The sequence below is a fragment of the Antechinus flavipes genome, chromosome 4 (assembly GCF_016432865.1).
Source record: "Antechinus flavipes isolate AdamAnt ecotype Samford, QLD, Australia chromosome 4, AdamAnt_v2, whole genome shotgun sequence".
NCBI classification, from domain to species: Eukaryota; Metazoa; Chordata; class Mammalia; order Dasyuromorphia; family Dasyuridae; genus Antechinus; species Antechinus flavipes.
Window position 1 is genome coordinate 485,750,517 of NC_067401.1, and position 25,183 is coordinate 485,775,699.

The window sequence follows — 25,183 nt, forward strand, 5'->3', positions numbered from 1 at the left end:
CCTTTAGTTTATTGTAGAGTAACATGTAAGTAAGAGATCTAAAGTAGACCTATGCTTAGCTCTGCTGCATTTCCCTTTCTCTGTTCAAACTTGCACGGAAGACTTTGCGCCAGGTACACAGCAAGTGATTAATGAATTCCAGGTGATTGTCTGACTGCTGCAACAAAGGAGGGTTCCAATGCACAATCAATCACCCTGAAGTCAGCTCTCATGCTCAGAGAGATACAGATGGCTCTGCAGCCCCCAATCTCAGACATGCCCTTAAGCATCAGTGACAGAGAGTAAAGGGACGCAGAGAATCTAAGGAAAAGCTCGCCCTGTCAGGGACGCCAGCGTTCCTTCAGGTCTGTCGGGCTCTCCGGAGCCAGCCCGCTGAGCTCCCGGAAATACCCACTTGCCCGAGGTCCTCTCCGCCCCCGGCATTTTCCTCTGCCCTCTCGGATCTCCGGGACTCTCTCAGGGGAGAAATCTGTGTCCAACGACGTCATCTGGCGCTGCTGCTGCTGGTTTTCAGTCCCGTCCGGCTCTTGGTGACACTCTTTGGGATTGTCTTGGCAAGGAGCGTCCTGCACTTTCCTTCTGCGGCTCCTTGGAGCCAGGCGGGGGTGAGTGACTTGACCAGGACCCACAGCCGGTAAAGGTCCGAGACCCGATTTAAAAGTCAGGAACTCGAAACGACCTGACTCCAGTCCTGGCACTCGGCGCGCTTTGGCGCCACCTCGTGGCCCCGGTGTGTTATGTATGGCATGAGATTAAATGCCCGCAGAAAACAGATTGGGGTCCATTACCACTGATTTAAGGGCGGGCGGCCAGGGACGTTTCCCGGACCTCACGATCTGCCGGGAAATCTGCCTTGCGAGGCCCTGGGCTCCCTTTCTCCTGCCAGGAACAAAGGTTTCGGGGGGCTGGCTTTAGAATATCCCGTGCGGAAGCCCTGATACCCCGGGGAGACTTGGGCACTCGCCTCCCTCCTGAAAGCCCCACATCTGCTTTCGCCGCCCGTTCTAGGCTGAGGAGGCAGCAGCAGCAAGATGCGCTTTTGGTTTCGATTTCCCGCGTCCAGTCGCCCCTTCTTCCTCACTCTCAGCAAGAGAAGGCTTTTGAAAAGCCACAGAAAGAAGAGGGGAGAGAACAGGAGCAGAGCAGAGAAGAGCTGAGAGGAAGATGAGAGCTGGGAGCGCATTTGTGAGCATTCTGGCCTGGAGCCTCCTGTCGCAGGTGAGGGGATTGGCAAGTTTTCTCTTATCTTTTCTGGATCTTTTTTCCTTGGTAAAAGTGGAGATGAAATGATGTGGGTGCAGACAAGGAATGGGGTGACCTGATTTCCTGAGTGACTTAGAAGTGTAGAATCAACGATTCTCAGCCTAATAGAGGGAAACCCACACTAGAACTGGATTTCAAGCTTGCAGAGCCCGGCCCTCTGTCACCTAGGCAATCTTAGGGACAATGACATTTGTTCTTGCTGAGAGAAGAAAGAATGTAAAAAGTTTGCCAGCTCCCGGAGTCTACAGAGGCTGGGAAAGAAACTGCTCACAAGCACGGGAGGTGAATTCCCAGAATACTCCAGTTGTGATGTAGCTGTCAGCCAGGGGATAAATGTAGAGGGAGCACTAGCACATCCTCTTCACCTCCATTTCTGTGTGGATATCTATCAGAAGGATCCTGCTCCTTCCTGGGTGGTTCTTGGAGCAGCAAGGGTGGCCCTTCTCCTGGGTTCCCTTGGGTTCTGCGGACTCCCTGCTGTTTCAACAGGCTCCTGGGAGAATACTGGGAGGATTGCCAGGGCTTGGTTCCTTACCAAACATTGGACTCTACATGGGAAAATTGCTACTTGAGCAGTAATTGTTTTCAATTGTTCATTCATGTCTGATTCCTCAAGATCCCATAGACCAGCTGTCTATAGTCTTCTTAGCAAAGATACCAGAGTAGTTTGTTATTTAGTTCTCCAGTGGATCGTTGGTTAGCCGGTGCACATTATCACCAGCACAAGGCAGTGATCCATGAAGCAAAGAACAGATTGAGGAAAATCATTAGGAGCAGTCCAAGTTAAAACTAAAATTAAAAAAAAAAGAGTAGAGAAAGCAGGAAGAGAAATAACACCACATAGCATCTGAATTATCTTTTAAGAAAAATTATGTTGTTTAAGCCACACAGAACCCAGTGAAGCTGGCACTTTGTTATTGTGCCCAGTGCAGAGATGAGGAACCTGGCGTGCAGAAATATTAAGTCTATGGTTACCTACGGGGCTGTGTAAATGACAGGATATAAGTGCAGCTTCTCTTGATTCCAGGTCCAGCCCTATATCCAACCTTACTACATGGCCTCCTTAAGCTCCATGTCAAGGGATGGCACATCTTGTCCCTTTTCCTTGTGCTTTCCTAATCCATGACATCCAGGTGTTGGTCATTTCAAATTCAAGAGAAATGGGAAAAGTCTCCTTGCACTGCCCCCTAACTAGTGAAATCTATATTATGTTTGATATGGTAAAGTTCTGGAATATTCTGAAGAGTTAAGATTCATAGATCATGTACAATGAACCAGAAATTCAGGGAAAACATTGACAAATCAAACAAAAGGAATCCCTGGGGACCCTGGGAAGCAGACAGGGAACGTGACTGTCACCCCCTCCTGACCTCATTTACTGCCTCCCAGAACTGACACTAATGTGCTTTATAGATCTACAACTTATGTAAGGGTTGGGTTCAACTAGGACTCTGAGCCTAAGTTCTTCCTTATCTGGAGGGACTAGGGATGTCCTAAGTCTCAATCATTGTCCTAGCAATCACTGAAGAGCTGGTTCTAGATTCCTGTCATGAGGTCACAATTTGGAGTCCTTGTTCCCTATTTGGAAAAGGGGTAACTTCTACCAATGATTTTTTTTTTAATCTGAAGCTAAGGTTTCTTTAGTGTAATGATTTCCTAGGGACAAAAATTCCTCTACCAATGTAGGCCTACAATAATTCTGCAATTTTTAGTCGATCTGACAAAGATCCATGGGCCATTAATTAGGTTACGTGACTTACCTGGAGTTACCCAGTCAGGCTATGTTAGAAATAGTATTTAATCCATGTCTTCTTGATTCCCAAACCAGTTCTGTCCCCTCTACCACGACACCAATGATCAATAATGATAAATACCATATCAACAGTCAACCAAAGAGCTCTGTATTGGCCATAAATTCACAGGACAAAACAGGAGTCAGGAAATCAAAATTAAAGGGTAATCAGAAACCTCAGGGTGGGGTGGGAGAAGGGAGGAATGGACAGAAATCACTCATTACTCAGGCAACACTACAAGGGACTAGCACCAAGCATCCATTAATAATAGTAATAATAATAATAATAATAAATGATCTGTCTCAGAGTTTTGCCCCAAACACCGTCCCATATCATCCATGCCTCCCACCAGCTCATGACCATGGATATTGTGGATCTGGAGCTACATAATGCAAAGGGATATGATTACTCCAACAAGTAGAAACTTCTAGGGTAGGACTTTCAAAGAGTGGAAATATTTCCCCTAGTGATCAAGAATGCCTTAGGGATTTAAAATGAAGAGTTGGCCAAGGTAGCTCAGTCATGCAGGGGATAGAATGCTGGACCAGGAGTCAGGAAGATCTATGTTTAAACCCAGAAACAGTCTGCCTCAGTTTCCTCATCTGAAGAATGGAAATAATGATTGTACTCGTTTTCCAGGCTTGTCATGAAGATAATGTGTGTAAAGTGCTTTGTATCTCTTAAAGGTTATTATTATGGCTGATATTATTGTTATCATCATTATTATCTCATCACCAGTTCTGTATTTCTAAACAAAAAATTCCACAAGTACAGAGCAGCTTCTCTTCTGCGGTAATTAATTTGTAATTCACCTAGTCTGTCTCAATTGAGGATCATGTGAATTCTGCACCTTGATTGTTGTCTAAAGGGCTCCTCCATGTTTACAGGTGACCATAATCTCAGCAGTGTTCATGGAAGCCCCCATATGTCTGGTAGAAAACACTAATGAAGAGCTGACAGTAAACCCGCAAGCTCTACAGATTCTAACTTCCATCGACAAGCCAGTGGTGGTGGTAGCTATTGTTGGACTGTACCGTACTGGAAAGTCCTACCTGATGAATAGGCTGGCAGGAAAAAACTCAGGTAAGTGGAGTGCCTAAGCTATGAGAATCTATTTTTGTGTTTTTTAAAATAGTATCTTATTTTTCCAATTACATAAACAGATAACTTCCACTGTTCCTTTGTAAGATTTTGAGTCAATTTTTTCCTCCTTTCCTCTTTTGTTTTCTCCCTTTCCAAGATAGCAATTGTTCTGATAGAGGTTTAAATGAACAATAATTTTAAATATATTTCCACATTAAATTAAATTAATATTTAAATTAAATATTTAAACATATTTTCACATCCATATTGTGAAAGAAAAATCAGAACAACAGAAAAAAACCATGAGGAAAAAAGCAAACAAATAAGGAAAAAAAATTGGTGAAACTAGTATGCTATTATTTGCATTGTTTTTATAGTTCTTCCTCTAGTGATGGTTGACATTTTCCATCTCAAATCTGTCAGAAGTGTCTTGGTACTGAGAAGAGCCAAGTCTATCTTAGTTGATTATCACATAATCTTGCTATTACTATGTACAGTGTTCTGAATTGCTTCACTATGCTTCAGTTCATGTAAGATTTTCTAGACTTTCTGAAATGAATCTACTCATGGGAGTCATTTTGGGGGGACATTATGCCACAGATTTGGAATACAAGGCAAGTCTGAGACCTAATGAAGGTTTAATTAATAATGAAGGTTTAAAATTGCTCCCTAATTTACTATTGCCTTCTAGTCAGTCAACAACCATTTAGTAATTGTCTACTGTATGCTAGAAACTATATTAATTGCCAAGGATATGGAAAATTCAATCCTTGCTCTCCAAGAGCTCACAGTCTAACAAAGGAGACAACATGCAAATGACAGTGTACAAATAGGATCTATATGAGGTATCTGGGAGATAATCCCTAGAGGAAAAGCACGAGTATCAAAGGATCAAGAAAAGCTTTTCACTTAATTGTAGCTAATAATTGAAGGAAAACAGGTAAACCAAAAGGCAGAGAGTAAAAGAGGGAATGTTCCAGGAAGGAGAGAGGGGTCGAGGTGGTAAAGAGTCCACCAAAGAGATAGACCATGCATTGTGATATGTGTGAACGAAATTATCACAGAATAAGTGGTCATGGAGACCTGTCTGCTCCAGCATTGAAAATGTCTGTATTTCTTTACAAACTGAAAAGTGTCCCTTTTGCTGTCCCCTGGCCACTTGTCTCCTAGAAACTTCCTATCTTACCTATTGCCAGTCCTGTGTCTGCTCAGGTTATGGTCTCTGCTCTGCATTATGTTGAGCTGATTAATCAGGCAAATCACAAGGGAGAAAAATTCTCATCAGACTGATAGTTCTCATAAGCTCATCAAATGGGAGCAGAGATTTAGCATTTGTGGACCAGAATGGTCTAGGTTACATTGCTGTTCACAGGCTCTTTTGTCTACAGCAGTAAAAATATAGCCTCCTATTTACTATTAATTCTTTTTTGGTGCTATTTTTAAGAGAGTTCAAATCATTTGACATAACGCTTAACATTTTCAGTTCAAGAAGGGGCCTCAACTTTTCATTTCATCAACCTAGGTAACAAGAAGTCAATCTTTACAAGGCTTCTTCTGGACAGATTGTCTACAAGATTCCACCACCAACCTCCCAAATAAACTTGCATAGTCCCAGGAAATCATAGCAGGATGTCATCAGTCACACAAGCTTGCTTTCCCTTTCCTGGATTTCTCTCTGGGAATCTGACAAAGTTCCTGCTGTCAGGAAGCTCTCATGGAGCCCCAACTGAACTGTTTGATTTCTAGAAAACTTCCAGGATGTTACATTCCTTTAAAATGGTTATAAAAACCTTTCAGTAGTGCCTCCACACACTGAATAGGTATACAGCAGAATCTATCCTTCGTTAGGATTCAAACCTTCAAGAATTGTGCACCTCTAGCACTCATACTCAGATGCAAACAAATAATTGTACAAGGCTTCTCTAGGCTCATCCTTGCTTTGCTACTGGCAAAATTAGTGTAAACTTGGCCTGCCAGCAAGTACAGAAAATATAGAACTAAACAACAATACTTTAAAACAATACAAATAATGATAAAAAAAATACCTAACCAAATCAAGACCTCTTAAAACTTAAATGGCATTTACATTTGGGATTATAAGGGAATCAAGAAAGAGTAGGCTAAAAGTAGGATTTAATGTTAGAACCTCTTGTAGTAGGATGTTTTGGGGATCAAAATGAGATTTTATTTTGACGTGTTTAGCACAATGTCAACTATTTGATAAAAGACTGTTTCCATTGATCCAGCCATGTCTCAACTGGGACTGTATCTCAAAGAGATCATAAAAAAGGGAAAAGAATCCATATGTACAATAATGTTCGTGGTAGCCCTTTTTGTAATGGCAAGGAACTGGAAACTAAGTGGATGCCCATAAGCTGGAGAATGGCTGAATAAGTTATAGTACAGAAATATTATGGAATATTATTGTTCTCTAAGAAACAACCAGCAGGATGATTTCAGAGAGGCCTGGAGAGACTTACATGAACTGATGCTAAGTGAAGTGAGTAGAACAAAGAGAACATGGTGTACAGCAAAAACAAGATTATGTGATGATCAACTCTGATAGACATGGCTTTTTCAGCAGTGAGGTGATTCAGACCAAGTCTCATAGACTTGGGATGGAGAAAGCCAGAGGAGAGGAGTATAGGGACTGAATGTGGATTACAACATTGTATTTTCACCTTTTTTTGTTGTTTGCTTGCTTTTTTTTCTTTCTTATTTTTTCCTTTTTTGATCTTATTTTTCTTTTGCACCATGATAATTGTGGAAATATGGTTAGAAGAATCACATGTTTAACATTTCTTGGATTACTTACTATCTAAGGTAAGGGGAGAGGGAAAATTTGGAACACAAAGTTTTGCAAGGTTGATTATTGAAAACTATCTTTGCATCTATTTTGAAAATAAAAAAACTATTATTAAAAAAAGAAATACACAATTCAACAGACTAGGCTTTTTCAAAATGATGTGTTTTAAGGCAATTCCTACAGAGTTTGAAAGAAAGTGCCATCCACTTCCAGAGAGAGAACTATGAAGACTGAATATAGATCAAAGTAAGATATTTTCAATTTTATTGTTATTTGTTCATTTTGTTCCTTTATTCTATCTCTTCCTCTTTTGAGCTGAAGATTATGACAAATGTGGAAATATGTTTAGAAGAATTGCACATATTTAACCTATATCAGATTCTTTGCTGTTTTGGGGGATGGGCTGAGGGGAGAAAAGAAGGAGAAAAATTTGGAACACAAGGTTTTGTGAGGGTAAATGTTGAAAACTATTTTCACATGTATATGGAAAATGAAATGCCATTACACTTTTTAAAAATGCATTCTGATAATAAACTTAAAAAAATAGAGTTCACAGGATTATTGTAAAGACAGAAGGACAGAACACACATGGATTGTGCTATACAAATGCTAGCCATGATTTCAGGAGTTGGGCTACTGAATTCTCTGAGCTTCCTCTTCCACTGGGCCTTCATGTCTCACTGTTCCCTTGCAGGCTTCTCCCTGGGATCCACTGTACAGTCTGAGACAAAGGGTATCTGGATGTGGTGTCTCCCTCATCCCAGCAAACAGGACCATGTCTTAGTTCTGCTTGACACCGAGGGCCTTGGAGATGTGGAAAAGGTAAAAACAGTGACATTCTGCTCACTCAATGCCCCTCCCTAGCTCTGTGACCTAAGAAGGAGTGAGTTCTCCCCACCCCTGGAGCCCCACTGATATAATCTATTTGTAGGATGACCCCAAGAATGACTCGTGGATCTTTGCCCTGGCCGTCTTGCTCAGCAGCACTTTTGTGTACAACAGCATGAACACCATCAACCATCAGGCCTTGGAACAGATGCAGTATCCTTTCAGGACTCCAGAACATCCATGACCTTAATGTAGGTGCTCCCTCACCAGGACAAGATATGCAGAGTTGAAGAGTTGTCCCCATGAGTTACTCTGCCCAAAAATACCCATCATTGCATGTTCAACCCTCTGGGGCTCAATGTTCCCAAACCCGATTGGCTGAGCCTTGGATGAAAGGTTGGTACTAAGCTCAAATTTGGGTGAGCCATGGGTCAGATGGCCATTATGCATAAGTATTCCATTTCCACAATGAAGAGCTCTGAAACGCCTTGGTCATTGCATTGTTCCCTCTGCCTCATCCAAGCTTCTTCTCTACTCTTTCTTGTCTCACACCACTCAAAGGTCTTCTTCTACATCCTATTCTCTCTTATATGAAATGATGGCCCTTTTTCTTTGCCAAAGCAAACCCCTTACACACTCCTTGATTCCATCTCATCCTATCTTTTCTAACAAGTTATCCGTTCTCTCATCCTTCCTCTTTCACTAATCTTCAGGCCTCCCTATCTGTCAGCGCTTCCTTGTCACCTGAATGATCAGTCATGTTTCCCACATCCTTTCAAAACCATCATTCAAGGCTTTCAACTGTCTCAGAATTCTACAATTCTTTATTTCTTCTTTCCTTCATAATGAAACTCATTGAAAAGGTTGCCTATGATCAGAGTCTCTGTTTCTCTTCTTGTTACACTCTTCTAAACCCTTTGCAGTTTGCATTCTGACCTCATCATTCAGCCGAACATCCTTTATTCAAAGTGACCAATGATCTGTAAAGTACCATATCTGCTGGTCCCTTTTCAAATGTCATCCTCTCTGACTTCTCTGTTGCCTTTGCCACTGGGGAGCAAGTCCTTCTCCTAGATACCCTCCCTAGAGTTTCATGACACAATTAATCCTCTTTCTCTTCCTACTGGTCTGACCTTTCCTCATCTCTTATACTAGATCTACATTTACAGCTACTGATCATTGCTATTTTGTTGAGTTCGCCCCTGAATTGTCTTCTCTTCTCGCATTACCCTATGTAGCTTAGGTAACCTCATTGGCTCCAAAGGACACAATAATCAACCATCTTTATGCTGATGATTCTCACTTGTACTTATTCAATTCCAATCTCTCTGATGAGTTCCAGATTCTCAGGTCTACTTGTCTATTAGACACTGCATACTGAATGGTCTGTAGACATTTCAAACTCAACATGACCAAAACAGAATTAATTTTCTTTTCTGCAAAACCCTTCTGTCTTCACAACTTCTTGTTCATGTCATGAACACAACCGTCCCCTGGGTCTCTCAACCTAAGTGTCATCCTAAACTCTTCATTCTTTCTCATTTCCTATATCCAATATGTTATCATGAGTTTTTATTTCTATCTTCATTGTATCTCTTATAAATATCCCTTTCTTTACCCAGATGATGTCACCATTCTGGTGGAGTTTCTCATCACCTCACACCTGGATTGTTTCAATAATTGCTGGTTGGTCTCCTTGCCCCAAGTCTCTCCCCACTCCAGTCCCTCCTCCATTCAATTACAAATGTAGTTTTCATAATGCATAGATTTGTCAATATGATTCCATCATCAATTTCATAGGCTCCAATACATCCTATTATCCCAGGATCAAATACAACATTTCTGTCTGGCTTTAAAGCTCGGATCAACATTTCCTTTCCTGCATTTTCAGTCTCCTTACACCTTATGTGCTCCTTATATACAATCATCAGAGCATACTGGTGTTCTTGTTCTTCTCACTTCACAGTAACATCTCATTCAGTGCCTTTATTCCGACAGTCCTTCATTTCTGGAATTCCCTACTTCTTCCCTTCCATTTCCTACTTTCCCTTCTTTCTTCTAAATATCAGTACAAATCTCAGCTTCAACAAAAGGTCTCTCTCAGTTTCCCTATATTATTGCCTTCCTCTGGGAAATATCTGACCTTTACATTAAGGATTTATGTTACTATCAACATTGTTATACACACAGAGAAAGCCATAAATCCTGAATGTATGCATAGTATTCATAATTGTTTACATGTTATCTTCCCCATTAGAATGTGGTCTCCCTGAGAACAGGAAAAATATATTCTGTTGCTCAGTTGTTCAGTCATGTACAACTATGTGTTAGTCCATTGGGCTTTTCTTCCACATGTGGAAATTGGGAAGAAACACTAAAATGATGTCATTTCCTTATCCAGATCACTTTGAAGATGAGGAAACTGAGGCAAATGGGATTAAATGGCTTGGTTAGAGGTTATATCACATCAAAGTCTGTGAACCTTCCTGATTTCAAGTCCAGTGCTCTATTCCTGCTACCACTTTTGCTTTACTTCTATGCCCAGCATTTAGAACAGTTCTTGATACATAGTAAGCATTTAGTAAATGCTTCTTTTTTTATATTGAATTTTTTTTTATTTTGTTAAAATTTTTTCTATTACATTTTAATCTGGTTTAGGTCATGCATTGGAGTTTTGCCTGTTTGTAGGCAGAGATTTTGACACCATTGATGGAGAAAATGAGGCAGATGAAAAGTGAATGTTTTAATAAGAGTCTATTTCTTTATTTTCCCCATGGTTAAACATTCTAACTTAGCATCAGAATTCAAAATCTTTAACAGTCTGACCCCAATGCATTTTTTTAATTTTTATTTTCTTTTATTTTTTTTATTATAACTTTTTATTGACAGAGCCCATGCCTGGATAAATTTTTTTTACAACATTATCCCTTGCACTCACTTCTGTTCCGTCTTTTCCCTCCCTTCCTCCACCCCCTCCCCCAGATGGCAAGCAGTCCTATACAAGTTAAATATGTCATAGTGTATTCTAGATACAATATATGTGTGCACAACCGAACAGTTCTCTTGTTGCACAGGAAGAATTGGATTCAGAAGGTAAAAATAACCCAAGAAGAAAAACAAAAATGCAAGCAGTTTACATTCATTTCACAGTGTTCTTTCTTTGGGTGTAGCTGCTTCTGTCCATCCTTGATCAATTGAAACTGAGTTAGATCTCTTTGTCAAAGAAATCCACTTCCATCAGAATACATCCTCATACAGTATTGTTGTTGAAGTATATAATGATCTCCTGGTTCTGCTCATTTCACTTAGCATCAGTTCATGTAAGTCTTGCCAAACCTCTCTGTATTCATCCTGCTGGTCATTTCTAACAGAACAATAATATTCCATAACATTCATATACCACAGTTTACTCAACCATTCTTCAATTGATGGGCATCCATTCATTTTCCAGTTTCTAGCCACTACAAACAGGGCTGCCACAAACATTTTGGCACATACAGGTCCCTTTCCCTTCTTTAATATCTCTTTGGGATATAAGCCCAGTAGTAGCACTGCTGGATCAAAGGGTATGCACAGTTTGATAACTTTTTGAGCATAGTTCCAAATTGCTCTTTAGAATGGCTGGATGTATTCACAATTCCACCAACAGTGTATCAGTGTCCCTATTTTCCCACATTCTCTCCAACATTCCGCATTACTTTCCCTGTCATTCTAGCCAACCTGACAGGTGTATAGTAGTATCTCAGAGTTGTCTTAATTTCTCTGATTAATAATGACTTGGAGCATCTTTTCATATGTCTATAAATAGTTTCAATTTCTTCGTCTGAGAATTATCTGTTTATATCCTTTGACTATTTATCAATTGGAGAATGGCTTGATTTCTTATAAAGTAGAGTCAATTCTCTATATGTTTTGGAAATGAGACTTTTATTAGAACCTTTGACTGCAAAAATGTTTTCCCAGTTTATTGTTTCCCTTCTAATTTTGTCTGCATTAGTTTTGTTTTGAATTTGTTTTGAATTGAAAAGTTGATATAATCAAAATTTTCTATTTTGTAGTCAATAGTGATCTCTAGTTCTTCTTTGGTCATAAATTCCTTCCTCTTCCACAGGTCTGAGAGATAAACTATTCTATGCTCTTCCAATTTATTTATAATCTCATTCTTTATGCCTAGGTCATGAACCCATTTTGACCTTATCTTGGTATATGGTGTTAAGTATGGGTCAATGCCTAGTTTCTGCCATACTGATTTCCAATTTTCCCAGCAATTTTTGTCAAATAATGAGTTCTTATCTCAAAAACTGGGGTCTTTGGGTTTGTTAAACATTAGATTATTAAAGTTATTAGCTGTTTTGTCCTTTGAACCTAACATATTCCGTTGATCAACTAGTCTATTTCTTAGCCAATACCAGATGTTTTTGGTAACTGCTGCTTTATAATATAATTTTAGATCAGGTACAGCTAGGCCACCTTCATTTGATTTTTTTTTTCATTAATTCCCTTGAAATTCTTGACCTTTTGTTTTTCTATATGAACTTTGTTGTTATTTTTTCTAGGTCATTAAAATAGTTTTTTGGGAGTCTGATTGGTACAGTGCTAAATAAATAGATTAGTTTAGGTAGTATTGTCATCTTTATTATATTTGCTCACCCAATCTAAGAGCATTTAATATTTTTTCAGTTGGTTAGATCAGACTTAATTTGTGTGGAAAGTGTTTTGTAATTTTGCTCATAAAGTTTCTGATTTTCCCTTGGCAGATAGATTCCTAAATATTTTATACAATCAGTAGTTAGTAAATGATTCTTGACTGGCCAGATGAAGATAAGATTTTATGTTTTTATATTATAATAATCAGGAAACAAGATGAGACCTAACGTCTCAACACATTGATTGAAAAATACATCAAGTTGGTCAGGTGCTCCACGGAAAAGCTCTTCCTTTCCTCTTTTATATCAATGTTTGAAATCCCATTAGTAGAGAAATTCTCCTAGGAGGGGGAGAAAATATAAGACTCAGTAGAGAGAAGATTTTCTTATCTTCACTGTAGAAGTAGAAATAGGAGTGGGAACTGATGGTGCTGGGGGTGTTACCTTTTCCTTATCTATGACCTCAGATATGTGACAGAGCTGACCAAGCTAATCAAAATCAAATCCTCACCTAATGCTGTTGAAGAGGAGTCTGAAGAGTTTGTGGGCTTCTTCCCAGACTTTGTGTGGACAGTGCGGGATTTCACCCTGGAATTGAAGATAGATGGACGTCCCATTACCCCAGATGAGTACCTGGAAAATGCCTTGAAGCTCAGTAAAGGTAATTTCCCAGAAATCATGGTTGGGCACATGAATGGCCCTGGGCAGTACAGGGTGAACTGACACCAAATGTTCTTCCTTTTCTTTGTTGCTTAGATATTTATTCCTGGGACTTAGTTTTTTTTTTTTTTAATGTCATGGATTATAGAATGAGAGATTATAAAGATTCTTCTGGCTTTACTAAGGGTCAATTAATATCTTTTTTATATCTCCAGAATTTTCATACTCTAGTGACTTAGTCCATGAGATAACTGACTTTTGCCAGCTTCTGTTATGGGTTTATATTTTATAAATTTCTAAAATGAAGGTGATACCCTATAGTTATTGGTGAGCATGGAATTTCAATAAAGGGGACTTGATTTTAAGGGTTATTTCATTCAGTCCAAGGCACAACTTGAGACATTTAAGTAGATGCTTAAGACTGGGAATTGCTTTATAAAAGTTTTCATACATCCAGAACTCTTCTAGACTTTTCTTCTTGAAACACTTAGCTCTTTGCAGGCTTCTGCTATTACAGAATCTGTCAAAGAGGGTCTTGCAAGCCTGTTAGCTTTTTAGTCATCATCCCACAGTTGAGCTACTAAAATCATAGATCTTTTTGATAAAAAGAGAAAAGGCATGTAGCTGAGAGTGTGTTGCATAACAAAAGGGAATGGGGCAATTGGGTTCAGAGGCCCTGAGTGCAAATTTCAGCTCTGGCTTCTTACTGCCCAGGTGACATTGGCCAATATCTCTCAGCCTCAGTTTCCTCACCTATAAAATTAAAAGTTTGCACTTTAAAATCTCTAAAATGTATTCTAAATAGACATCCATTAGCTAGTGAGGACAGAGGGTTTCTCCTTTAGAGAATTCTGGAGAAATATTGGATATGTCTCTCTCAAATATATCTTGCTTGGTCAGAAAGCTGACCATCACATGCTCCCATGTACATCTGTCATTGCTCTAGTAGCCTTTCTTCCTTTAACATGTTTCATAATGCTTTATATTCCTAAAAGTACACATCTCTTATTATGTCCTATCTTTATTGTAGGCTGGTAACTAACTTCCTGATAGAATACTGGCAGGAATACTAATGCCACTGAAATATCTTGAAATCATGTTTGACAATGAGTTCCTTCTAATCTAAACAATAAACATTGATTAAATGTCTATTCTACCTGAGGGACAATGCTAGTTGCTGGGAATACAGGAATCAAAACGTAATAGTTCCTCTCAAAAAGATTACATGCTAGTGGAGGAAAACATGTAGAAGATAAGTAAATTAAAAAAATAAACAAAAAGCTTCAGGGCTTTCAAGACCCTCTTTTGCAGGTCTGTAACACCAAAGGCCTGCAGAGAGCTAAGTGTTTCAAGAAGAAAAGTCCAGAAGAGTTCTGGATCTCTGAAAATTTCAATTAAGCAATTCCCAGTCTTAAGTATCATCAGTTTTTTTTTTTCTTTATCATGATCCCTGTGTTCCTATTTCTCAGGCAATGACTCCAAAGTTGAACTAATCAACCTTCCACGAGAGGGCATCAGAAAATTCTTTCCAAAGCGGAAGTGTTTTACTTTTGACCGTCCAACAAATGATAAATCACTCTTAGCCCATCTTCAAGATGTCCAAGAAAGCCAGCTGGAGGCTTCATTCAGGAATCAAACAGACAACTTTTGTTCTTACATCTTTTCCAATGCAAAACCCAAGACCCTTAGTGGGGGTATCATGGTCAATGGAAATCGTAAGTTTACTTAGTCCCACTGCATACTTGATTGGGATTTGAGATGAGGTCTTTGTTTCTTTTTTCATTTATAGATATTGCAAAATTTTTATATTAATCCTCATATAAGCATGAGTTTCTTGTTAATCTATCTTTGACTTTAAAAATCCCTGAGACCATATCAATGTTCTCTGATGGAGAGAAAGTCTCCATTAGACAATTGCTACAGGAGGAGAGCATAACAGTAGCCTTCATTTTCCAGAGGAGAAGCCAAGTGGAGTTAGTAATTTATAAATCAGTATTTCTGACCAAATTGTCAGAACCATTAAGAGGATGATAGGAAAAGGAATCAGATTGAGCAAATTTCCTTGTTTGACACTATAACTAGCTTGATGTAGATCATAAGAATTAAGTCAACTTAGCATAGTTAGATTTCAAGATCTGGGAAGCGTAAGTCAATGACTCTAAATGGATAACGAAACCTTACAAGGGAAAATGCAAAGTTTTCCATTTGTGTATAAAAATTCACCTAAGTAGAGGACAGGACAGAAATAGATAGCCAACAATTCTTGGTGAAAAGATATGGGTGATTTCATGTATTATAAGTTAAATATGAGTCCATATTCTCAAATGCGAAATTATTCAAGAATTTTTTGTTGTGAATAGGTGAAGTAATACTGCCCCTAGATTTATCTAGCTCTAGGTAGATAGCAGTTGGTAGTCTGAATTCAATTCTGGGCAAAACATTTAAAGCAATATATAGACAAGGTCTATTGGAATCTTTACAAACTGCTAACTCATTAGAGTTGATAGATTATTGATCTGATCTTACAAGATGTTTTGGGCCAGAACCTGAAGCAAGGTATTAAGTAGAACTAATTAGTACAATGCTTGTGTTTACACCTTTACTCATCGGGAGTTCACAAGTATGCCAGATTCACAAAGTAAACTTTGTAACTTTGGGAATTCACACCTCCCTTAAAGCTTTTAGGGCCAGAGAGCACTATGGGAGAAAACCCATAATCCCTCTCTCTAGTATCCCACAATTCCTCCCTGTATAAAAGAAACAGACGGAGGCTCTCGGTGAGATTTCAGCGGAATTACACCAGAAGTCCTCTCTCTGAGGCAAGAGACATCTATTCGAGAATATTTTCCACTTGGCTGGCTGGTGGCAGAAGAGAGTTCAGCTGGATTAGAGAGGAACACTCTGGTGCAGACACAGAGCACTTTGGGAGATTGAGAGCCAGAAGCCCTCTCTCGGAGGCAAGGCAGATTCAACTTGGAGCTGGATTGAAGGCTGAAGAAAGCAGAGGCAGAAGCAAAGGACAAAACTGCAAGAGCTCTTGGAACCAAGCAGAGAGATAGACCGCTAAGCTAACCGGGCTATATTGGAGATAATAAAAGATCTGAACTTTTATCACCTGGCTGCGTTTGGGAAGAAGATCACCACATTTTGGCACTCCACATTGGGCGCCAAAATATGGTGATCTTTTTCTTCTAAAATAAGTAGAATCTCTCTGGGCTAGAGGTGCAGGTTTCTCGGGGAGGTTTTCTTGGAGGCAGCTTTAGTATCAGTTGAAAGTAATAATCACCTCAAAACGCAGCCAGGTGATAAAAGTTCAGATGTTTTATTGTCTCTAACATAGCCCGGTTAGCTTAGAGCCCTCCGGATATCTCCAAATCCAAGGGTTTTGTCCTTCAGCCTCTGCCTCTGCTTTCTTCTGCCTCCAGCCAGCACAAAGATGGAATGAATCTCTTGTCTCCTTCACTTGGAGCTCGGCTAGCTTTCTGGAGAGTCTTTCAGACCAGCTTGGTCTCAGTGGGGGAGGTGCAGGAGCCCAGCCACCAACCACAGTGGTGTGAGATGAAGATGAATCTGGTTGTCCGCTGAATTCTCAACTCGTAGCTTCTTCCTCTGAAAACTCTTCTTCTGCCACCACCAGCCAAGTGGAAAATATTCTTGGAACTCACTCTTGCCTCGGAGAGAGGGCTTCTGGCTTAATTCAGCTGAAATCTCCCAAAGTGCTCTGTGTCTGCACCAGAGTGCTCCTCTTCAATCCAGCTGAACTCTCTTCTGCCACCAGCCAGCCAAGTGGAAAATATTCTGGAATAGATCTCTCTTCACTGAACTTATATATGACTCTTCTGAGAGAATGGGAATATGGGTTTTCTCCCATAGTGCTCTCTGGCCCTAAGAGCTTTAAGAGAGATGTGAATTCATAAAGGTACAAAGTTTACTTTGTCAATCTGGCAAACTTGTGAACTCTGATGAGTAAAGATGTAAACACAAGCATTGTACTAATTAGTTCTACTTGGTACCTTGTTTCAGGTTCTGGACCAAAACATCTTCTTGTAAGATCAGATCAACTGTAATTAGTTAGCAGTTTGTAAAGATTCAAACAAAGATCAAACATTGCCAGAGTCAGCTAGACTGAGTGAAAGGATAGAAGTTCCCAAAAGAATAAAATCAAGGAAGAATGCTTGGATACATCCCCCTTAATGATACAGGTCAAAATTAGGAGAAATGAGAAAAAAATGTGCAAAAAGGCATATTTAGGATTGATAAATAATTGATGTTTCCTAACCATTTAAATCATTTAAAAAATTACAAAAGACTGCATTGAGTTGTCCTGCTCTTCCCATTAGTCAAAAGTGTCTAATTGTGATTAGAATCTATTTTCTAAGTTTATTGTCAAAGCGCTCTTTGGTCAGACATGAGTTCTCCTAGATGATTGGCATTTGCATCAAATTGAATGATTGTTTTTTCATCATTTTCCACTTCTTGAATATCAGGGTTGGGAAAGCTGCTGGAGACCTATGTGAGGACAATCTCTAGCGGTGACGTTCCCTGCCTGGAGAATGCAGTGTTGTCTTTGGCTCAGACCGAGAACCCAGCTGCTGTGCAAAAAGCTGCAAAGCATTATATGGAGCAGATGGCCCTGAAGGTGGACTTTCCCACAGAAAGTCTCCAGGACCTGCTAAGTGTACATACAGAGTGTGAGAAGGAAGCCCTCTCAATTTTCATGAAGCATTCTTTCAAGGATGAGAACCAGAAGTATCAGAAGGAACTGGTAGTATGTTCTCTCTGTCATTTATCCTTCCTCTTACCTCTCCTTTCTGCATAAACACAGAGACTGGTCAGCCTCTTTCTAATTATTTTGATCTTGGGGCCTGTTCCCTTGCTCATGAGAGAAGAGCCTGGTCTCTCCAGAGAGTTAGAGACATGAAGGCCTGAATCTCACTTTCTATGAAAAAATGCTCCCTCTTTTTGACTCACTGAAATGCATTCTTAGAAGGTAAAATCCCCCCCCTCTCACATTTGCGGACTAGCTGGCATCAGAAAGCTCTCAGAGCACACTGGAGTTTTTCTCAAGTGCAGACTCACTCCTCAGCTTCCTTTCACATTATCTCCTGTCAGCCCACATGTCTGCTCTGTCTTACTTAACTTTGCAGCACTTATTTGGACTAATCCAAAGAGAGAACTATTAGGATAGGCTTTCCAGACTGGCAGGGACATGGAGGATCATTTGATGTAATCGCTTCTTTTGGAGAATAAGGATTTGTCCATGGTGATCAATCTATGGAGTAGGAGATTTAAAACCAGACTCCATGTCTCTAAGCTCTCAAGCCAGGATATGATTTTTATTCTACCCTGCTAGACATCTTGCCAAAAAAAGAACAGGTAGATATCTCAGTGATTTCTTTAGGCTCTCATTCCCTTCACAATGAAAAAGAACATTTAAAATGCTTTGATAATCTTTGAAGCATCATGTCAATCATCTTCTGTTATTATTACTACTATTAACACCTTATCCTTTTTTTCTGATTTCTTTCTATTTCATTGGCAGCAAATTTTAGAAACTGAAAAAGATGGTTTCATACGTCAAAATGAAGAAGTGTCAACCAAATACTGTCAAGATCAGCTTGAGTACCTCTCACAGTCCCTGAGAGAAGCCATTTCTAAAGGAAACTTCTCTGTGCCAGGGGGTTACAATCTCTACAGTAATGAGAGAGAAAAAATAATAAACAGTTATCATCAACTGTCCAGGAAAGGGCTAAAGGTGAGGAACGACCAGAAGGCCAGGAATGATGACTTTACAAGGAGGGTTCCATTGTTTCCACTGGGCATTGGGGCAGTAACTGTCTCCTACCAATAACTTTCAGGAGGAGAAAGTCTAGAGCCCTAGGGATTTTTAGTTCACATATTAGCTAGAAGTTATTGACAGAAATCCCTTCCTTCTGTCTAGAGAATAAGCTGTTCAGTTTAGGAAACTAGGCTATCAGAGGAACCTAAGAGGCCATACCTAATGCAGACTGGCCTGGTAGCCCAGGTTCCAGCTTAGAATGATTGTTATGTCCACAGCTGGACTTCCTTGTGGCCTGGTTTTTTATTATTCTGAGCTGTGTTTAGTCTCTTGAGATCATCATGTGCCCAAATACTTTCAATACTTTTTAAGAAAAATAATACTCTAGTCTCAAGAGCAGATACTACTCCTGCCCCAGAGAGTATATCCTTCCCAGTAACTGAAGTGGTCTGAGGAAGATTATGTGTCTGTGTCTTATGTGCTTATCCAGGCAGATGAGGTCCTCCAAAAGTTTCTACAGTTATTGGCAGTGACAGAAGATTCTATCCTGCAGACAGATCAAGCTCTTACTGAACAAAAAACCGCCTTGGAAGGTATAAGAAGCTGTGATGTGTGATGATCTAATCATGCAGGGATTATGATGGGTTTGGGCCCTCTCTATAGGACAGGAAGACTTTTGTGAAACACAAGATTCCTTCTTTTCTACTTTCCTAGTCTCCCAGAGCAACTGTGATCATGATTGTAAAATGCATCAGGTTATAATATGCTACTCCCCCAGATATTCTTAGCTCTTATATTCTGTGTCCAATCAAGAAAAGACCAATTTTAAAATTTCCAGTCTCTTTCTCAATCAGTTTGCCTTCTGAGTTCAGGAGAAAATGCATCTGTCACTCTTTTACTCAATGACCTTGTAATAGGTGACAGACAAAATAACTAGGAAACAAAGATTCAAACTTCTGAGCAAATGGATTTATTAAGCAATGCATGGCAAGTGCTCCCTACATTGGGATCCGACCTCTTCCTCAGCTTTGGCACTGAATCCAAAATACAGGAGAGACAAACTTTTATACATTAAAATAATTAAATAAAACCAATTAATTAAAAAGAAAAAATACAACATTATGTAATCTGATTTTAATTAGTTGAATAATTAAGGACAGAGAATAAACAATGAAATTCCCAAAAATCTGAAAAGAAGAGATTGTACTATTCTTTAAATGTCTGTTGACAATCAAAGCAACATGAAAACAGTAACTGATGGATCAGTAAGGGAACATTTTTCAGATTTAAAATATGGGTAGTTTAAAATGCATAATTTTAAGTAAATTCCTTGTTACCATTCTTAGGATCTCACTGGGTTTCTGTCAGCAGAAAAGTATGTCTTTGTTTAAGCTCTCAAGCCAGGATATGATTTTTATTCTACCCTGCTAGACATTTTGCCAAAAAAAAGAACAGGTAGACATCTCAATGGTTTCTTTAGGCTCTCATTCCTAATGAGAAACTACATAGCAGCTAGAGATGATCTAGCTTTACAATCAGGCAGCTAGGTTTAAATAATACTATTGTATTATCTAATACAACAAACAAATAAATAAATGCCTGGTCCCTAGGAAGCAGTTAAGAAAGGACTGGGAATTATTATTCCCAAAACTTAATAAAGTTTTTTCACAAGACAGAATTTGATCAAGACCCATAATTGAATAGAAATTAAACTGAGCTAGCCTCCAGAATTAAGGCACAAGACTGAGTCAATGAGGCTCATTCAATTCCCACACTCAAACCCTTGTGCTCCTAATTCCCTCATTTTCCTTGTCTTCCAACGACTTCCTATTACCTCTAATATCATATATGAATTCCTCCTCTTAACACATAAAGTTCAATACAAACTGATCCTTTGCTACCTGTTGTTGTCTTATAATTTGTTCTTCCTTTTGCATGCTGTTTTAGTGACACTTACCTCCTTACAATGCCCCAGATACAACAAGCCATCTCTGACCTCCAAGCCTTTCCACTACCCAATAATGCTCTCCCTCATACCTAATCTTAGCTCCCTTACAGACTCAGTTAAAATCCCACTTCCTTCAAAAGGCCTTTGCTCATCTTTTCAGCTTTTAAAATGCTTTCCTACCTACCCCATTCATATTGTCTCCTCTTCATTGTTATATTTCTTGAATCTACATAATGATTTCGATGTTGTCTCTTCTATTGGAATATCATTTCTTTGCAGGCAATTGTTTTTTGCCTCTTAAATGTTTTAGCAGAGTGCCTGCCCCCTGGGAAGCAGTTAATAAAAAAATTGTTCACTAATGACAGGAGATAAATACTAGTCTCACCTTATTTAATCTCATGTTTTCCATTTCATCAAAAAGCTGAACAGATCAAAAGAGAAGCAGCTGAGAAAGAGAAGAAGTTGTTGGAACAGCAACAAATTGAAATGCAGCAAAACATAGAGGCTCAGCAGAGAACTTATGAAGAAAAACTCAACCAATTAAAAAAGATTGAGGAAGATAGGACCAAGATTGTAAAAAAGCAGATGAAGATGCAACTGGCTAAGCCAAAGGTACAGGGAGACTGGGATCATTGGCTATGCTTGGGAGGTAACGCCACTATCATGGCAGAAAAGGCAAACAGGAATGGCAAATTTGCCTTCATATGAATCAGCATGGTGGAAAGCAAAGGACCCTGAACTTTTCATCAGAAGCTCTAGGTGGGAGTCCTTTTATCCTCCCCAATCTCAGTTGTAATAGAGAGTCACTAACATCTGCCTAATTGAGAATATATTATAGTTGTGCAGATCCAATAAGTTTTATGTCACTCATAGAGCATCCCCAACTCTCCCAGTGAGCTGCCCAGGCAAGTCAGTATCAGGTTTAAGTTATTCTCACCCTATGAAATTCAAAGTTCTCAAGCTCCTACCAAAGTTTCTAGTCAATCAGAAGACACAATTACTTCAAAGCAAAGACCTAATGCCCAGACACTTTTCTGCTACATCTTTTTTATACAAAACTGATAACTTAGCACAATCAGTCTAGAGAACATCCTTCCATAGGAGACTGTCTTTGAAATAAAAATCCAGAGCCATCCAAGTTGTTAACTTGTGCATTCAGATGTAGGGTTATTTTTGAAAATTATCAGTAATCACTGTCATTATCTCTGTCAGGATCCATTTTGTCTTGAGGTCAGAAAGTCCTATCAGCTTTCATTGGTAAACTTGTCTCAGGTAGCATCTCTTTTGAGAGACTTTCTGAGAACTGTAAAGCATTAAGTTCAGATCCTTCTCTCCCCCTTTAGTGTGGGATCCCTTGCTCTTTTCTAAAAATGTAAGAATGAGTGAGCTGCTCCTATTACCTCACTGACAGAGGTGACTACACTGGGATTTCCTCTATCAGTACTATCAGCACCAAATCTATAGGGGGAGACCTAAAGAATGCCTAGGAGCAGAGAGAAAAACAATTAACTTATCCTAGATGTAGGCTAGATAGATATGTCTTAATTCCTAACTGAAGTATTCTCAAGTGCTCTCTCATTTTCATGAACTCCTTCTCTCTCTCTCTGTCTGTCTCTCCCTTTCTCTCTGGAGTGCTGGAGATGTGTGCCACATGGGGAGTTGTGAAGATCATGAGAGGAAGCTATCAGAAGTCTGGGAACATGAATACACACTGAAATTTGCTACAAACCAGACAGCAAGGACTCAAATCCTGAACAACCTGTTTGACTCAGTCCATCATAAAGGCATCCAGTAGGAAGCTACAATGAATCAACCATTGGCATGGTGATTTCAGAAGCAAACTTGGGAAGCAAATTAATTGTGAACCTATTCTTGCCAGGAGGTGATAAAAGGGATGGTGTGGCCTTCATGCAGTGGGAAAATGTTTGTATTTCTAATCTTGCTATGTCTTCAAGATAAATATCCACTGAAAGAGACATTTGGTCTTAATTCCCTTCTGCATCACTGCCTTGTGGAAGAGTGGCTTGTGTAGAAACTATGAGCTATGCCATACTGAGTTATCCAAGATGCACAGCTCATAGTGGAGAGTTCTGACAAAAGATGATCCACTGGAGAAGGAAATGGCAAGTGACTACAGTATTTTTGCCAATCAAACCTTATGGTCAGTGTTAAAAGATACAATGTCTGAAGATGAACCCCTTAGGTCAGAAGATACCCAGTACATTACTAAGAAAAACTAGAGGTAGACTACAAATAGCTCCAGCAAGAATGGAGTAACTGGGCTAAAGCTAAAAGGACACTGAGCTGTGAATGTGTCTGGTGAGGAAGGAAAAGTCTCTTGTTATAAACATCAATATTGCTTAGGAATCTGGAATATGTTTATGATCTAAACTAAAGGGTTGTTGTAAAACAGGAGATGGAAAGATTAAATATTGATATCTAGAGTGTCAGTGAACTTAAATGGATGAGAATGGGTGAATTTAATTTGGGTGATCATTAATACTGTGATATACAACTGTGAGCAAAAATATCCTTGAAGATATGGAGTTGTCCTCAGAGTCAAGAAAAGGGGAGAGAGAAGTAGACCTAGGGTATAATCTCAAAAATATCAGAATGACATCTGGCAAACCATTTAATATCACAGTAATAAAAGTCTATGCTCCAAACACTGATGCCAAAGAAGCCAAACTTGATTAGTTCAATAAAGATCTACAAAGTTTTCTAGAAATAACACCAAAAGAAGATGTCACATTCAACACAGGGATTGGAATGTTAAAGTAGGAAATCAAAAGATAATTGGAACAACAGGCAAATTTGACTTTGGGGTACCAAATTAGGAAAGAGACTAAAAGAATTTTGTCAAGATAACTGACTGGTCATAGAAAACATTCTTCTTAAACAACATAAAAGGGGACTCTACATGTAGATATCCTCAAATGATCAATACTGAAATTGAATTTATTACAAAATCTGCTAGCAAAGGTGGAGAAATTCTATACAGTCAGTTAAAACAAAAACTGGGGGTGACTGGGCTCATATTCTGATCTCATTAAAAAATTTGGACTTAAATGGAATAAAGTAGGAAAAATCATCAGATGATATAAGTATGAATTAAATTACACCTCTTATGAATATAAATAGCTGATGGAAAAAGGAATGTGAAAGAGAAAGGGAAAAATTTACCCAACTGAATGCAAAAATCCCGTAAATAGAATGAAGTGATAAAAAGATTTTCTTAAATGAGCAATGCAAAGAAATAGATGTCATAGTTACTGATCATGGTTATTGGGAATGTTAAGGTCTTTCTTGTATATTATTTTTTTCTGTATATCCCTGCCACCCCTTTTTAATCTCTCCTGTTTCTACTAAGTCCCCCTACTATTTTTGTCTTTTATCATGCCCATTTTTGCATGGAATGTTCCCTTAATATTTCCAATTTTCTTGAAGAGATCTCTTGTCTTTCCCATTTTGTTATTTTCTTCTATTTTTTCTTTGCATTTCTCAGCTATGTATAAAACCTCATCAGAAAACCATTTTGATTTCTTAATCTTCCTTTTCTTTAGGATATTTTTTATTTTTGCTTCCTCCTGTGAATTACTATTCATAGTTCTTCAGGCTTCAGGCATCTATCTTTTAGATCTTAACTTTTAAATCTATTCATTGCATCCACTTATCCCATAGATGTATTAAATGGAATTTATTCCAAAATTAATTTCTTCTCTTTCCCTTCAAATCCTTCCCCTTCCAAATTGCCCTTTTAATGTTCTTAGCATGGAGACAGTCAGGCCACAAACCCAATAATGTCCCTTTAGAGCAGGCTGCTTATAATCAAAAATGGTTGGTAAATGTCTGCCATTAACAATTGGGTAGTACTATGTGTCCTCATAACCTAGGGGTCCTCCCACTATTCCATTCTCTTTTAAGAAGTTACATCTCCCCAGCTGCTGCGTCATTTTCCAAGTGAACCTCCTCTTCTCTCATCCTAGTCAGATTATGCATACTCCAATGACCCAGAGAAGTATGAGGTCAATTCCAACTCTAATTGGAGGTTATGTAAGAGATAGGTCCAGTTCTATTTATACAGGGATGGAAGGTCATATTTGTTAGGCAATTAGTAGTCCTATATGCTAACCCATTTCTGTAGGTCCAAGGACACTGACTATTTACTAGTTTGATTCCCCCTTCCATCTGGTTGAGGCAATATTTTCCTTCTTGATACTCTGTCAGGAGCCAAGAACGTTCCTCTCTATCCTCCCAGAATCCTGTTCCATAATGTATTGTTGACCTATTACTCAGGATCCAAGCTGGGCTTAATGGAACAAGCACCCAGGGCCATTGAGATAGACTTTGAGGCCCCGCCCCCCCACATCCAATAGT

General features: G+C 39.1%; 1 protein-coding gene and 1 long non-coding RNA gene across 2 annotated transcripts in view; both read left to right on the top strand.

Moving 5' to 3' along the window:
* The first annotated feature begins 403 nt into the window (after positions 1-403).
* LOC127563511 (uncharacterized) overlaps positions 404-25,183 on the top strand; it is a 123,045-nt gene continuing 98,265 nt past the window's right edge. Inside the window, exon 1 of the long non-coding RNA XR_007953984.1 lies at positions 404-894. This is a non-coding gene — a long non-coding RNA (uncharacterized LOC127563511). The remainder of the gene's footprint in view (positions 895-25,183) is intronic.
* On the top strand, positions 930-23,267 carry LOC127563509 (guanylate-binding protein 7-like). The gene is made up of 11 exons (XM_052000038.1): positions 930-1,218; positions 3,944-4,139; positions 7,640-7,767; positions 7,877-7,986; positions 12,887-13,080; positions 14,549-14,794; positions 17,567-17,847; positions 18,622-18,834; positions 19,349-19,451; positions 21,228-21,418; positions 22,439-23,267. Exons 1-11 carry the CDS (start codon positions 1,165-1,167, stop codon positions 22,469-22,471), a joined length of 1,749 nt encoding a protein of 582 aa, XP_051855998.1. The 5' UTR covers positions 930-1,164; the 3' UTR covers positions 22,472-23,267.

Excerpts from the sequence above, each read along its gene's own strand:
- LOC127563509 (XM_052000038.1), top strand. The coding sequence starts at position 1,165 with ATGAGAGCTGGGAGCGCATTTGTGAGCATTCTGGCCTGGAGCCTCCTG. Across the intron at positions 7,768-7,876 it reads GCCTTGGAGATGTGGAAAAG|GATGACCCCAAGAATGACTC; the intron begins GTAAAAACAGTG and ends ATCTATTTGTAG. Across the intron at positions 21,419-22,438 it reads TGCAACTGGCTAAGCCAAAG|TGCTGGAGATGTGTGCCACA; the intron begins GTACAGGGAGAC and ends TTCTCTCTGGAG.